This window comes from Camelus ferus, chromosome 12 (assembly GCF_009834535.1).
Source record: "Camelus ferus isolate YT-003-E chromosome 12, BCGSAC_Cfer_1.0, whole genome shotgun sequence".
In the NCBI taxonomy this organism is placed as follows: Eukaryota; Metazoa; Chordata; class Mammalia; order Artiodactyla; family Camelidae; genus Camelus; species Camelus ferus.
The window spans coordinates 12,354,452-12,369,722 of NC_045707.1; the positions used below are offsets into that span (position 1 = coordinate 12,354,452).

At 57.3% G+C, this 15,271-nt stretch overlaps 2 protein-coding genes across 6 annotated transcripts in view; one reads left to right on the plus strand and one right to left on the minus strand.

Annotated features, from left to right (window-relative positions):
• On the plus strand, nt 1–12,984 carry SELENOO (selenoprotein O). Its single transcript, XM_032492578.1, has 9 exons — nt 1–618; nt 6,692–6,895; nt 7,407–7,587; nt 8,750–8,880; nt 9,305–9,585; nt 11,042–11,192; nt 11,963–12,148; nt 12,248–12,404; nt 12,485–12,984. Exons 1-9 carry the CDS (start codon nt 50–52, stop codon nt 12,656–12,658), a joined length of 2,034 nt encoding a protein of 677 aa, XP_032348469.1. The 5' UTR covers nt 1–49; the 3' UTR covers nt 12,659–12,984.
• Nucleotides 7,284–15,271, minus strand: part of TUBGCP6 (tubulin gamma complex associated protein 6) — a 26,411-nt gene continuing 18,423 nt past the window's right edge. Inside the window, exons 17-27 of one of the 5 annotated variants that reach the window (XR_004324430.1) lie at nt 15,079–15,137; nt 14,766–14,901; nt 14,517–14,685; nt 14,293–14,434; nt 14,014–14,208; nt 13,809–13,941; nt 13,527–13,740; nt 13,245–13,444; nt 13,063–13,166; nt 8,848–8,983; nt 7,284–8,478 (exon numbers count right to left, since the gene is read on the minus strand). Coding sequence is in view for 2 of the 5 variants with exons in the window: in XM_032492570.1 (XP_032348461.1) it covers nt 13,075–13,166; nt 13,245–13,444; nt 13,527–13,740; nt 13,809–13,941; nt 14,014–14,208; nt 14,293–14,434; nt 14,517–14,685; nt 14,766–14,901; nt 15,079–15,137 (1,340 nt within the window). In the remaining 3 variants the exon portion in view is untranslated. Of the gene's footprint in view, nt 8,479–8,847; nt 11,346–13,048; nt 13,167–13,244; nt 13,445–13,526; nt 13,741–13,808; nt 13,942–14,013; nt 14,209–14,292; nt 14,435–14,516; nt 14,686–14,765; nt 14,902–15,078; nt 15,138–15,271 lie in introns of those variants that run through there. The other 4 variants (XR_004324429.1, XR_004324428.1, XM_032492572.1 and 1 more) reach the window with 4 other exon arrangements.

Genomic DNA, 15,271 nt, shown 5'->3' on the forward strand with positions numbered 1-15,271 from the left:
CGGGGCTTCCTGTCGGGGCAAAGAGGCTTCCGCCGCAGCGGCGCCTCGGATGGCCGCACTCAGGGCTGCGCTCGGGTCGTCGCTCGCGGCCGCCCGCGCCCGGCCGCCGTCCCTCGGCTGCCGCCCATTGCCCGCGCCTTGCTCCGCCTCGGCCGGCGCCATGGAGCTCGCGCCCCGCTGGCTGGCGGGGCTGCGCTTTGACAACCGTGCTCTGCGCGCGCTGCCCGTGGAGACGCCGCCGCCCGGCCCCGAGGGCGCCCCGTCCGCGCCGCGTCCCGTGCCCGGCGCCTGCTTCAGCCGCGTGCGGCCCGCGCCCCTGCGCCAACCACGCCTCGTGGCGCTGTCCGAGCCCGCGCTGGCGCTGCTGGGCCTGGGCCCGCCGCCCGCCGACGCCGCCGCCCGCGAGGCGCGCGAGGCCGAGGCCGCGCTCTTCTTCAGCGGCAACGCGCTGCTGCCGGGCTCCGAGCCCGCCGCGCACTGCTACTGCGGCCACCAGTTCGGCCAGTTCGCGGGGCAGCTGGGCGACGGCGCCGCCATGTACCTGGGCGAGGTGTGTACGGCGGCCGGCGAGCGCTGGGAGCTGCAGCTCAAGGGCGCCGGCCCCACGCCCTTCTCCAGGTGGGCCAGGCCGGGGCTCCGGGCCGGGGGGCTGACCCCGGGAGGCGGGCTGACCCCTCAGGGCGCCCCACGCTCTTGTCCAGGTGTGTTTGGGGGGGGGGGGTGTGCCCACGCCCACGGAGCTGTCCTTCCCGTTGGGGTGGTTGGGGGTGAGATGTCACTACAGAGAAGTTCTACCTAGGGATGTAGAACAGGATGGGTAGCAGTGTCCTAGCCGAAGGAGCAGCTTGTGCGCAGGCCTTGAGTCCAGGACAAGACAGGAGGGAGGTGCTCTGGCTCCCTGGCTTCCTCCTCGTGCCCCTGCCCCCTCTGACCCGTTCGGTGGAGGGACCCTGCTGCCTCTCCTGTCAGGCTGAGCATCTGACCCCACAGCACTGGCAGCTGCCCAAGCTGTTCTCAGAAACCGTCCCAGGACTTTGGAGTCAGTCCTCCGGGTAACACTCATGTTTACCGCGTGCCCAGCCAGCTGCCAGTGCTCAGGCGGTCTCTTTCCCTCCAACACACTTAGCGTCGGTGTGCCTTCCCTGCTGTCTGCCGTGCGGCCAGTGCTCTGGACAAGGACAGGTCTGCCGTCCCAGTGGACATTCTCCCAGTCATGGGCTTCCACGCACTTGGGGGCCAGCCCTGTTCTGACTCTGCAGCAAAGTGGGCAGTGTCAGATGCCCGTCCAGGGCCTGGGTCCAGATCCCTACAGCATGACCCAGCAGGACACCCTGCCCACAGCTGTCCTGCCTCCTGAACACACCGTGCCGACAGGCTGTTTTGGTCTTTTCATATATTTGGCCCGTATTTGTTAGATGCTTGTTGAATAGCTAAAAGAATTACACCTAAGTTAGCATTTTGTGTTCAACGAAGTCTCGAGGGCATGTGTCCTCTCTGGCCCCTTCCACGTGCTCTCACCTACCCTCTCTCCAGGGGCTGAACCTGTTTCCCCCCCCCCCCCCCCAGCATCTCCACCTCCAATCCTCAGGGTAACTGGTTCTTCTTCATTCACCAGTCTTCAAACCTTTGTGTCTCTGAGATTTCCTGAGTTCAGCCTGGCACCCCCTGCATCAGTGGTTGGACCTTCCACCCCTTGAGATGATTTGTAAATGCTTCTCACCCTGGGGCTTATCTATTGTATGAGCATCTTTAAACTTTGTGTGTTCATTTTGATAATTTGTTTTTGCCCGTTATGAAAAACATCTGTGAGAGTAATGTGCTGTTGGAAGTTGCTTTTTATATTTGAAGAGTTGAGTTTTAAGTCAGTGTTTCCAGACCTGAGGTCCTTTAAAAGAAAGGGGCTGTTTGGCCTTTATCAGGTTTGCGCCCACCCACCACCCCCAGCGTTTCCTGACTTGAGGCTTACACCCGAAGTGGCTGTGAGTGGCTTAAGGCCAACTGCTGCTGGAGTCCCCAGGTGTAGGTTTTGGGAGTCGGGCAGGGGGCGTCTTGCCTCTGCCTGCCATGGGGGTTGGGATTTTAGGATGGCCTCTCCTGGCAGATGCAGAAGAGCTTGTCCTTAGCTGAGTCCATCCCAGCAGTTTGGCTGGGAACAGACCTGAGCGCCCAGGAGAAGGGACCACAGTCGTGTGTCCTTTGGGCTCTGTGGGGGCAGGGCCGCCCCACGCCCTTGACCCTTGCTGTGTAATCATTATTCAGTTCTGGTTTCTGCTTTGGGCACCTTGCCCTGGGCAGGATAGGCTGCTTGTTTTCAGGATCATTTTTTTACCAGATTCAAGATTAGCTTGGGCTGTGCTGGCTTCCTACTGGAAAACATGAAACCTAGCTGGGCTGAGAGGTAATTCCCAGGTCATGGTGGGGCTGGAGTGACACTTGAGGAAGGGTTACAGACCAGAAGGCGGTGAGTGGAATGCAGCTGTGACCTGAGGCAGCCATAGGTGGGTGCAGTCGCCCAGCAGGGATCCCTGGGGTGAGGGCGAGGTCAGGCTCTCCTGGCTGAGGGCAAGGCAAGAGGCCAAGGTGTGCCCCTGCAGAGGTCTCTACTGACTCCTGGCCTCCCTAGCCACAGCACCCCAAGCTCACACTGGGCCCAGTATTGACAGAGGATGTAGGCAGCAGATGTACCCCAGGTGCCTTCACTAGGCCTCAGTGTCCTTCTGCAGGTGAGATGGCAGTGTGCCCATTGTTTTCCCACATGTTTTGTTCTTTCCTGGAGAACTTTCTGAATTTTTTCAAGTGCCTTCCTGCCTGGGAGAGTGCTGAGACACTGCTGTGCCCTGGGCCAGGCCCGACTTCCACTGCATAGATCCAGGCTCATTTTGTTGTTGTGTTTGTCTGCTAGGTGGGACCAGAATCTCTTGTGAATATGGGTAAAGAAATCCTCAACAAAATATTACCATATCAAATCCAACAATGTATTAAAAGAATTATACATCACAACCAAATGGGATGTATTCCAGGGATGCAAGGCTGGTTCAACACTCAAAGGTCAATTACTGTAATCCCTCAGATTAGCAGGCTAAAGAAGAAAAATCACATGATCGTATCAGTTGATCTGGAAAAAACATCCGATACCTAATCATGATGAAAACCCAGTAAATTGGGTATAGAGAGGAACTTCCTCATTGATAAAGAGTATCTATGGAAAACGTGTACCTGACATCTACTTAATCATGAGAACTTCAAAGCTCTCCCACTAAGATCAGAAATAAGGCAAAGATGTCCCCTGTCATTGCTTTTCAGCATCCCTGGAGGTCCTAGCTAATGCAACAAGACAAGAAAACTGAAGGTATCCAGATTGAGATGGAAGAAGTTAAATCTGTCTTTGTTTACAGATGAACATCTGTGTAGAAACTCTCAAAGAACTAGCCAAAAAATGAGCTCATAAGCAGTTATAGCAAGGTTGCAGGATATAGTTACTGTACAAGTCAGTCACTTTGCTATATCCCAGCAATTAACAAGTGTACTTTGAAATTAAAAACAATACTATTTATGTTAGCAGTCCTAAAAACGAAATAATAAGGTTTAAATCTAACAAAATATCTATAAGACCTCTATGAAAAAAAACTACAGAATTCTGATAAAAGATATCAAAGAAGAACTACATCTGTATAAAGAGGATATTCCATGTTCATGGATAGGAAGAATCAATATGGTCAAGATGTCAGTTTTTCCAACTCAATTATAGAGTCAGTGCGATCCCAGTCAAAGGCTCAGCAAGTTATTTTGTAGGTATTGACAAACTAATTCTAAAATTCATATCAAAAGGCAAAAGACCCAGAAGAGCCCACACACTATTGAAGGAGAAGAACAAAGTCTGAGGACTGATCCCTCCCAACTTTAAGACTTACTATAAGACAACAGTAGACAAGACGGTGCAGCCAAAGAACAGACGATCAATGGAACAGAACAGAAAGCCCAGAAATAGACCCACATGAATATATAGATCTTTGTCAGTGGATCTTTGACAAAGAAGCAAAGGTGATACAATGGAGCAGGGATAATTTTTCAACAGATTGTACTGGAACAGCTGGACATCAACATGCAAAAAGAATGAATCTAGACACAGACCCTACATCTTTCACAAAAATGAACCTAAAATGGATCACAGACCTAAACAAAATGCAAAACTATAAAACTCCTAGAAGATAAAATAGAAAATCTGGATGACCTTGGGTACAGAGATGACTTTTTAAACACAACACCAAAGACAGGATCCATGAAAGAAATAACAGATGGGCTGGACTTTATTAAAGTTAAAACTTCTGTGCAGGACAGTCAGGAGAGTGAGGAGACAAGCCACAGACTGGGAGAAAATCTTTACAAAAGACACATCTGGTAAAGGACTGGTATCTAAAATATACAAAGAAGTCTTAAAACTCAACAATAAGAAAATAAACTGATTTTAAAATGGGGCAAAGACCTTGTTAGATGCCTCACCAAAGAAGATACACGGATGGCATATAAGCATAGGAAAAGATGTTTTATATCATATGTAATCAGGAAAATGCAAATTAAAACAACAAGGAGACTCCACTACACACCTAATAGAAGGGCCAAGATCCAGAACACTGATACCACCAAACGCTGGCGAGGATGTGGAGCTACGGGAACTCTCACCACTGCTGCTGGGGATACACAGCGGTGCAGCCGCTTTGGAAGACAGTATGGTAGCTTCTTACAGAACTAAACATGGTCTCACCATGTGATTTAGCAGTCATGCTCCTCGGTATTTACCCAGAGGAGCTGAGAATATGTCCACTCAGAAACCTGCATCCAAATGTTCACAGCAGCTTTATTCATAATTACCAAAACTTGGAAGCCACTAAGATATGCTTTAAGGTGAATAGATAGGTAAACTCCTGTCCATGCAGATAATGGGATGTTATTCAGCATTAAAAAGAAATGAGCTATCAAGCCATGAAAAGACGTGGAGGAAACTTAGATGCATGTTAGTAAATGAAGGATGAAAATCTGAAAAGGTCACACACGGTATGATTACAACTGTGACCTTCTGGAAAAGGCAAAACTATGGAGACAGTAGAAAGATCAAGGGTTGCGGGGGAGATGAGTGGGCAGAGCACGGAGGCTCTGGGGGCAGTGAGTCTACTCTGTGATGCTGTCATGGTGGATACATGTCATTGCACGGGTGTCCTTCTGTGGGTTTGCCAATCGAAGGTACAGCACCAAGCGTGAACCGGGTGTAAACGGCAGAGTCTGGGTGATGCTGACGTGTGGGTGTAGGTTCATTGATTGTTAACAAGTGTCCCACCTGGCAGCAGTGTTGATGTTGGGGGGGCTGTGTTTGTGTGGTGGGGGGGATATGAGACATCCCTATGCCTTCTGATTACTTTTGCTGTGAACCTAAAACTGCTCAGAAAAATAGAGCCTATTAAAAAAAATGATGGAGGTTTAGCAGGAAAAGAAAAAATTCAAGTCATTCAGAGCTGCCTGAGGTAGTCTGAGGTCCTCCTCCCACTGCAGATAATGCTCTCTGTTGTTTTAAGAGCGTTTTCATAAAGTAAATCCACAAAAACAGAACTGCAGATTTCTGAGTGTGTGTGTGTGTAACCCTGGGAGTGGGCCAGGCCCTCTCGGGAGGCCTGTGTAGCCCTCCCTATCCTTGGTGCCAACTTGGTCCCCAGCCGCAGGCCAGACACCGGTGCTGTGGCTCCAGACCTGGACGACTTAGGGGCTCAATGTCTGCTATTGTCCAAAACTCTCCAGTGCAAATGAAAACTGCAGTGAGGTACCACCTCACACCAGCCAGAATGGCCAGCATTCAAAAGTCCACAAGTGACAAATGCTGGAGAGGCTGTGGAGAAAAGGGAACCCTCCTGCACTGCTGGTGGGAATGCAGTTTGGTGCAGCCACTGTGGAAAACAGGATGGAGATTCCTCAAAAGACTAGGAATAGACTTACCATATGACCCAGCAATCCCACTCCTGGGCTTATATCCAGGGGGAACTCTAATTCGAAAAACCACATGCGCCCCAGTGTTCACAGCAGCACTGTTTACAAGAGCCAAGGCGTGGAAGCACCTAAATGTCCATCAACAGATAAAGAAGCTGGATAACTAAGCCATAAAAAATGGTAAAATAATGCCATTTGCACCAACATGAATGGGCCTAGAGATTTTCATACGAAGTGAAGTAAGCCAGAAAAAGAAAAATAGCATATGGTATCATTCATGTGGGATCTAAAAAAATGACGCAAATGAACTTATTTACAGGACTCACAGACATGGGAAACAGACTTATGGTTACGGGGCAGGGGAAGAGGGGTGTGGAGGGATAAATCAGGAGTTTGGGGTTAGCAGATAGGAACTACTATATGTAAAATAAACAAGGCCTCACTGTAGAGCACAGGGAACTATATTCAATGTCACATAATAACCTATAATGAAAGTATGAAAAGGAGTCTGTGTGTGTGTAACTGAATCGCTCTGCTGTCCACTGGCAGTTAGCACAACATTGTAAACTGACTGTCCTTCAATTTTAGAAAAACAGGCTCTCTCCAGCGGTGTTAGAACTGCTCATGGGTGGTTTTTAACAAGCCTGGGTGCTTCCCTTCTCCTGGCCCCTCCCTGGGTGAGGTGCTGAGCAGCAGTGACCTCTGTGTTTGACCCCAGACAGGCTGACGGCCGCAAAGTGCTGCGCTCCAGCATCCGGGAGTTCCTGTGTAGTGAGGCCATGTTCCACCTGGGAGTGCCGACCACGCGGGCCGGGGCCTGTGTCACCTCCCAGTCCACCGTCCTGCGGGATGTGTTCTACGATGGCAACCCGCGTGCCGAGCCATGTGCCGTGGTGCTGCGCGTGGCCCCCACCTTCCTCAGGTACCGCAGGAGGGTCCTCCGGGGCGTGGGGGCGGGGAGGCCTGGGCCTGGAGCCCAGGGTGGGTTCTGGGGGTTCACTCGGGTGCCTAACAAGGAGCTGTGTGAACGGCACTGAGAGAACAGCCTCGTTCTGGGTCCCCAGTTGTGACAAGCAGATGCCTCTGAACCTTGCCCGTCCCTGGGGGTGGATTACCCAGCGGAGGACCACTGCTGACCACTCACAGGCAGTGTCTGGAGTCCTGCCAACCCGCCGGTCATCTCACAGGACATGGTGACCGGCGTGTCCCGTGGTGTGGAGGGGACAGACAGGAGCCCCTCCTTTCTTGCAAGGTGGCCGTGGGGGGCCGAGGAAGTGCCCCGTGTATCTGTCACTGAGAAACTGGCCACGTCATGTGGTTTGTTTTAATCGGGTATCCATCCTACTCTGGCCACAGGGCTGCACGTGGCCCTCTTCCTTTGCGTGGGGGGAGGCAGCACGTTTAAGCAGTGAGGACACGTGTCTTCCCTCCAGGTTTGGGTCCTTTGAGATCTTCAAGCCTGCGGATGAGCGCACGGGGCGGGCGGGCCCCAGCGTAGGCAGGAACGACATCCGAGCGCAGATGCTGGACTACGTCATCGGCACTTTCTACCCCGAGATCCAGGCTGCTCACGCCGGCGACCGTGTGCAGAGGCATGTGGCCTTCTTCCGGGAGGTGGGTGCAGACCAGGGCCAGCCTCTCACAAACACCACTGAGGGTCAGGGGTCCTGGGACACACTCATAGGTCACTGAGTGGCGTCCATGGGGCCTGTGTGCCACACAGAGAGCCCTGGGGGGAACTTGGCTCAGGTGGGAGTGGGTGCTGGTGGGTGCCAGGCCCCTCCCGAGGGAGGCCTGTGCACACAGTGCCCCCAACCACACAACCTGGCCAGGCCAGCCCAGCCTCTCCATTCAGGGGAGACACGGGACTTTCCTAGCCCGAGGCGGAGTCCATCCCCAGAACTCTCAGGCAGGGCCCCCCACCTGTCGGTCGGAGTGTAGGCGGTACAAGAGGCCAGGCCTTGTGGAGGGAGAGGAGAGGGCAGGGTGAGGGGTCAGCACCAAAGTGGTTGCCAAGCAGGTGGCTATGGGGTCCCATCCTGCACCAGTCACTCCCAAGCCCACTTCAGCCGCACTGTTTCTTCCCGTCATGATGCCAGGGGAGTCCTGGGGCTCAGCTCACACCCAGGGTGGGCAGTCCGGGACCCCACTCTGAACTTGGGTCTCTTCGTCATTGAAGCCGAGAGTGGTGCTGCCCAACCCTGGGGATGAGGCACGTGCGTGCAGCCCTGCGTCCTGCTCCCCTGCGTGGGCACCTGCCCGAGGCTGTAGGGGGCACTGTGCCCGGCAGGGGCTGGGTGGCGGCAGCTGGACCCTGGCCTAGGCAGGTGGGTCAGTCGAGCCTTCTTTCTGCGGTCCAGCCCAGGGCGAGGCGGGCCCGTGGGCACCATGGCCTGTACCTGGGGCAGGTCTGCCTGACAATGTGGTAACTGCCCTCCTTGTTTCCACATGGTCATCCACTGGTCCTGCTTCATGAGGGTGTCAAGGTTCCCTGGTGTTTCTGGTCTGAGTAAAAAGCCAAAATAGCAAGTACGCGAAAGAGAAGTGTGGTGGCAGGGGTGGAGGGGTTGGAGCCACAAATTCCAACTCATCCAAAATAACTTTTTCCTTCTGAAATATTCTTGGGTGTCCTCCCCTGGCTGAGCATTGGCTGAGCTGACAGGACACTGGGTGGGGCCCCTGGGGCATCTCGTGGAGCCAGACGGGCGTGGGGGCACCGCCGGTTCAGGAAGGGGTGGGCTGGGGCACAGCGGGGCAGCAGTGCCTCCTGTTGCAGGTGACACGGCGCACGGCCCGGCTGGTGGCCGAGTGGCAGTGCGTGGGCTTCTGCCACGGCGTACTCAACACGGACAACATGAGCGTGGTGGGGCTCACCATTGACTACGGGCCCTTCGGCTTCCTCGACAGGTGAGGTCCCCGCCCGGGCCTCAGGAACGACCTGCAGGCGTGTGTGGCTGCTTCTGCGAACAATCTGTTCCTGTTTAATTCTTAGCCAGCCAGCAGGGATGCCCTGGAGGATTTTGAGCAGAGAGTATTTTAGAAAGCGCCCCTCTCCCAGGCTGATAGTGCACTGAAAGGCAGGGGAGGAGCCAGGAGGTGAGGGGGACAGGCTGCCTGAAGTGTGGCTTCCCTGCTCTGTAGGTGGAAATTGATCACATGTGTGGGAGGGGACAGACAGCTGCAGGGTCCTTGAGTTGGGCCAGCGCAGCCAGGCTCCCCGAGGGAGTGGGCAGCTAAGTGGTGGCCACCCAGGCCCTGCCTTTGGGCACCCAGGTCCGCACAGCCCCTCGGTGGGGCCCTCGAGCGCACCCGGCTCTCACCCATGTGGCAGGTACGACCCCGACCACGTGTGCAACGCCTCCGACACCGCTGGGCGCTATTCATACAGCAAGCAGCCCGAGGTGTGCAAGTGGAACCTGCAGAAGCTGGCTGAGGCCCTGGACCCTGAGCTGCCCCTGGAGCTGGGCAAGGCCATCCTGGCGGAGGAGTTCGACATTGAGTTCCGCACACTCTACCTGCAGAAAATGCGCAGGAAGCTGGGCCTCGTGAGGATGGAGCTGGCGGAGGACGGTGCTTTGGTAGCTAAGCTCCTGGAGACCATGCACCTGACAGGTGAGCGTGGGCGGGCATAGGAGACACGAGACTGGGCCTTCACCACCCCCGTGCACACACTGTCGTGCCCCCATCGACGCTGTACCCGTGAAGCACTGAATACCCCCCGCAGCCCGATGACCTCGAGTCTCCATCCTGTGAACCTGGCTGTGAGGCGAGCCGTGGGCCTGGTGATACAAGGCTCTTACCAAGCTGGGGAGGCTTCCTTCTCTCCCCAGTTGAGTGTTCTCACCGCTTTGCCTCATTGAGATGATTACACAGTTCTGTTCCTTCATTCGCACTCTGTCTTAGTTGATTGAAAGTCCATCTCACAACCTGGAGGCTGGACATCCAGGGTCAGGGCACTGGCAAGGTGGGGCCACTGGTGGAGACTGTCTCGGGCTCTGTCTTCACATGGCAGAGTGCGGGGCGGGGGAAGCTCTCTCTGCCCCCTGTTAGAAGGGCACAAAGTCCATCGTGGAGGCTCCACCCTCCTGACCTACCTCCCACAGGCCCCATCTCCAGAAACCATCCCACTGGGGGTTTGGGTTTTAAGGTGTCAGTTTGGGCGGGGGGGACACAGAAACATTCAGCTCATAAACTGGCATTCTGGGGATAAAGCCCACTTGGTCCTTTAAATATTTTGTTGAGGTTTTTCATTTCTGTTTATAAGGGAAGTTTTTCGTTGTTGATTCAATCTCATTATTTGTTATAGGACACTAGATTTTGTTTCTTGAGTCAATTTTGGTAACTTATGTTTTGAGGAATCTGTCCCGTAAATGATCTAACTCTTCGTTACCTAGGTGGTTGTTCACAGTGTTTTCTTGGTCTTATTTCTGTATGGTCAGTTGTGATGCCCCCGCTTTTGTTCCTTCTAGTTATTTGTGTCTTTCAACTTCTTTAAGTCTAAAGTGAGTATCTTACTGTAGCTGGATAATGTTTTTTATCCATCCTGCCAGTCTCTGCTCTTTGAATGGAGACACTAATCCGATTCCTTTTGAGGTAATTACCGACAAGGAGGGACTCCCGCCGGGCTCTGCTTTCTGTGTCTTGCCCTTGTCTTCTGTACTGCTCTCCTGCTTAGGTGATTCTTCTGTACACCACCGGATTCCCTTCTGCTGTTGGGTCTGTTTTGGGGTGTTTTCCTGGGGCCCGTGGTGACGGCGCTTTGACAGGTCAGGCTGAGGACCTCACACGCCTGCCGAGCATTGCACCCAGTGCCGGGCGCTTCTCTGCCCTGCAGCTGTGACGCCAACCTCGGGGTCCCCTCGCTGTTTACCCATTTTACAGATGAAGACACGGGGGCTTGGAGGCCTCGAGAGACTGAGTGACTTGCCTGGTTCAGAGTGGTGGCCACCCTGGGTGGGGATGGAGAGGCTGGAGGGGAGTGAGGAGTCCTGGCCCACACGTGTGTGTTGGATGGATGGGTGTGGTCACCTGTTGACGGGACGGTGCCCTGAGCAGCTGCCTGTTCCAGGTGCTGACTTCACAAACTCCTTCTACTTGCTGAGCTCCTTCCCGGCTGGGCCAGAGTCTCCGGACCCAGACGAGTTCCTGGCTGCACTGACCGCACAGTGTGCCTCCCTAGAGGAGCTGAGGCTCGCCTTCCGACCCCAGATGGATCCCCGGTGGGTACTCAGGGCTCGCTTCCTTGGAGTTCGTTTTCGTAAAGGGAGGAATATTTAGAAGGAAGCCCGTGGGAGACATGCGTGCTGGAGAACGTTGGGGACAGCAGGACACCGGGAGCCAGTCAGTCCTGGTCTTTGTGGTGCTGAGGCTGCCTGGTCAGAGGAAAGCACGGTGATGTGGCCCCTGGAATGGCGAGGCTGGGCAGCATAGGCTAGGGCACAGTGGTCCCTGATCTGGGGAGGTCCCCAGGGAGAGCCTGGGTGTGGGCCCTTCAGAGTCCAGCCAGACCATGCCTTAGTGCCCTCTCCCACTGGGATGAGCACACATGTCCACCAGGGGTGCAGCCCGGGTGCTAGAAGCGATGGTGATGGGTTTTGATAAACCAGCCACCAGCCAGATGTCTGACAGGAGTGCAGTGCAGCAGCGTGGGTAGTGGGCTGAAGGCTGGCAGCCCTGCTGGACATGAGGGCAGCATAACAGGAAGTGGGTGTCGGGGGCCGCCCTGCCCCCTGGAGGTGGAGGAGGGTCCACTCAGTGGTCAGCAGACAAGGGAGCCAGTGCAGGGTCGGGATGTAGGCCAGTGCCCAACAGCAGGGAGAAGCAGCCCGCCCTGGGCAGCCTGCAGACCCTGTGCCCCACGAGGTGGGGGGGCTGCCCCGAAAGCCGGCTGGGCAGCAGGTAGTCGTCCTGTGTCTGCCTGTCCATTGGGCTGGGGTGGGGGTGGTTGCAGGGCAGGCCCCTGGAGCTCTCTGTGCCACGCTCTACACAGGCAGCTCTCCACGATGCTCGTGCTGGCGCAGTCAAACCCACAGCTCCTGGCGCTCATCGGCACGCAGGCAAGCCTCACACGGGAGCTGGAGCGCATGGAGCGGCAGTCTCAGCTGGAGCAGCTGAGCCCCACCGAGCTGCAGGCCAGGAACAGGAGCCGCTGGGCCGGCTGGCTGCAGGAGTACAGGTGAGGCCGGGGGCGCCAACCACCCGCAGGCCGGGCACCATGTCGGGGTGGGGGTGGGGGGCGCTGCATGTGCTGGACACGGGCCGGGTATGGTTCCAGAGCCCGGCTGGAGCAGGACAGGAAGTGTGCTGGTGACACTGCTGCCTGGCAGGCTGACCACGTGCGTGTCATGCACGCCAACAACCCTAAGTACATCCTGAGGAACTACATCGCGCAGAACGCCATTGAGGCTGCAGAGAATGGGGACTTCTCGGAGGCAAGCATCACCCCCTGCCCATCCCTCTCCCACGGCAGGTGAGGGCCACCCCAACACCCTGCCCCCTGGCTCTTCTCCAGGTGCAGCGGGTACTGAAGCTGCTGGAGACCCCGTACCACACAGAGGGGGAGGCTGCTGAGGCACACAAGGCCGTAGAGCCAGAGGAGGCTGGCAGGGAGGCCAGCAGGCGACGCTCCTACAGCAGCAAGCCCCCTCTCTGGGCGGCGGAGCTGTGTGTGACATGATCCTCGTAACCACCGGGGGGCCCCAAGGCCCCAGGTCCTGCTGAGCCTGCGAGGGAGCGCTCAGCCCGCAGATAGATGCCCATCTCTCCATGACGGCAGAGATGTCCAGTCAGGACCTGACCCGTCTCTGTCCGACGCAGACTCAGCAGCCCAGCCCAGCCCAGCCCAGCCCAGCCCAGGCCAGCCCAGGCCAGCCCTGCCCTGCCACTCCTGTGACCTGTCGCTTTGCCCAAGGACAGCTCAGCAGAGGGGACCAGCCGGGTTGGCACACGGCCCCCCACCCATCCAGCCTAGGCAGGGAGGCATGGTCCCCAAATAAACCAGCAGCTTCCTCAGTCCCCTGTGTGGTCATCATGCCCCGGCCGGGCCCAGGCCCTCCCCGGAGAGAGAGGCGCGGGGTCAGGGGGCAGCACCTTTATTCAGCCTCAGGCGTCCTGGTAGTAGTTGTTGAAGTTGATGCGCAGCAGGAAGTCCTCCAGGTGGGGCTGGTAGCCACGGTTCACCAGCTTGCTCACCACTGGGTGGAGGGTGGTCAGTGAGCAGCGCAGCCAGGCCCCTGGGCGCCCCCAGCCCGCCCAGCCCGGGGGACAGGCACCTTTGAAGAGGAAGCGGGAGTAGTACTTGAAGGTGCTGTAGGACTGCTGCATGAGGGCGAAGTTAGGGTGCTCGGCGCCCCGGGGGCCGCTGGCTGGGCCCCAGGGCTGGGAGATGAGCTGACTGCGGAACTTCAGGACCAGGCTGAAGATGCTGTGGATGACGTTCATGACGGGTGCCGCCTTCTCTGTCAGCAGGCCCCTGGGGAGTGAGGTGGGTGCTGCGGCAGACACGCTGGGCCCCAGGATGCAGCACCGGCACCTGTGCCTCACCCTCGCCTCACCTGAAGACAGCCTTGTGCAGGTACTCAGCGTGGGCGCGCTGGATCTCCTCCAGGTCACCCACCAAGGCCAGCCTTGCCTGGAACTCACGCCAGGTGACATGCAAGATCTGGTTGGCAATGTAGCCCTGGGTGACCTTCACGAAGTGCTGCATCTCGTGCTTGAACAGCTGCAGCTGCCGGAACTGCACCGAGCCGGCTGCCTGGCTCACCCGGGCTGCGCAGAGGTTGGGGGTGAGCCGGGGCCGCGCGCTCAGGGGCCACTCGGGCTCCCGCCATGCTCACCTGTGCGCTTGAGGTGGCAGCAGATGTCCTTGAGGGTCCACATCATGAGCTTCAGCTGCAGCAGGAAGGAGAAGATGCCGCTGTACCGGTTCAGGCAGCTCTCGGTGACCACGATGTTGAGGGGCCAGTCGACCTACCAGGGAGGCTGGCTCAGCTCACCCGTGTCCGGGACAGCCCCTCGCACCCACTAGGGGGTCCTGCTCACCTTGTACCTGAGCTCCAGGCAGCTCAGCACGTCCGGGGCATTGGGGGCAAAGGCCTCAGGCAGGAACTTGAGGGCAAAGGAGAGGTTGGCGGCGTGCGGGGTGTGGCCGTGCAGGCTGTACTGCAGGGCCTTGCTCAGCACCGCGTTGAGCGCCAGTGGGCTGAGGAGCTCCCCGGGCGTCTGCCCCGCCCCGAGCTGCCGAGACAGAGGGCATCGACGTCCTGAGGTGTCTGGACCCCGCCTGCAGCCCCGGCGCCTGCTGGCTCCCCACCTGGCTACCTTCTCAAAGAGCAGGTCGCTGAGGGATTGGGCAAACTCCCCGTCCTCCATCAGAAGGAAGTGCCGCAGCGCCTCGAAGTGCGCCCCCAGGCGCAGCTCCCCGAAGAAGTAGTCAGCGGCCGCTCTGTTGACCAGGGAGACGCTGGCGGGCAGGGGGCCCGGAGTCAGGGCCCGCCAGGCAGCCCGGGCCTGGCAGGGGCGGGGGCGGGCGGGCGGGCACTCACTGGGCAGCCAGAGGGGCAGTGATGGAGTGCTTCATGAGCACAGGCAGGGGCAGCAGCTCGCTCAGCTGCACTGCGGTCTCATCCGTGTCCGACTGGACCCTGGCTTCCTCGGGGAGGGTAAAGGCTCTCGGAAGCCCGTGATGCAGGAGGCGGGCGACGGGAGGCTCTGCTGCAGGGGTGACACAGACCGCTGTCACATGCCAGGGATAGGCCTGCCAGGCTCCCACCCGCCATGGCCAGCCCACTCACACATGGCCTCAAAGCTGTCCGGGTACCGCTCCAGGCAGTACTGCCCCGCCAGGCCTGCCAAGTAGGCCTGCTCCTGGCCCCAGCGCTGGGCTGCCTCCTCGCCAAGGTCTGGGCTGCTCTGGGCGGCCATGCCTTCCTAAAATGACCCAGCCTCAAGGAATCAGCCCCTTCCCCTCATGTGAAGGGGAAGGGGATCTCACCGCCCCCTAAGTGTTGTGGGTCTCAGGACAGAGCCCCCACTGCCCACAAAAGGCTGGGGTAGGGGGAACCAGCAGAACATGCTCCCCCAAGCTCTGACCACGTCTGCCCTGACCTGTGAGCCTGGAGGGCAACTTGGAGAGAGGTCTTCAGTGTCCCCACTCCTCCCTGGGCCTGAGTGGAGCAAGCAGGGCAGGAGGGGACATCAGGGCCAAGAGCCCTGGGGCTCCAGGGCAGCAGACTTCTCACCCCCCTCCCCCCTCACGGCCCCAGACACCCTCAGTAGCTGAACAGCTCTGGGGACCCCA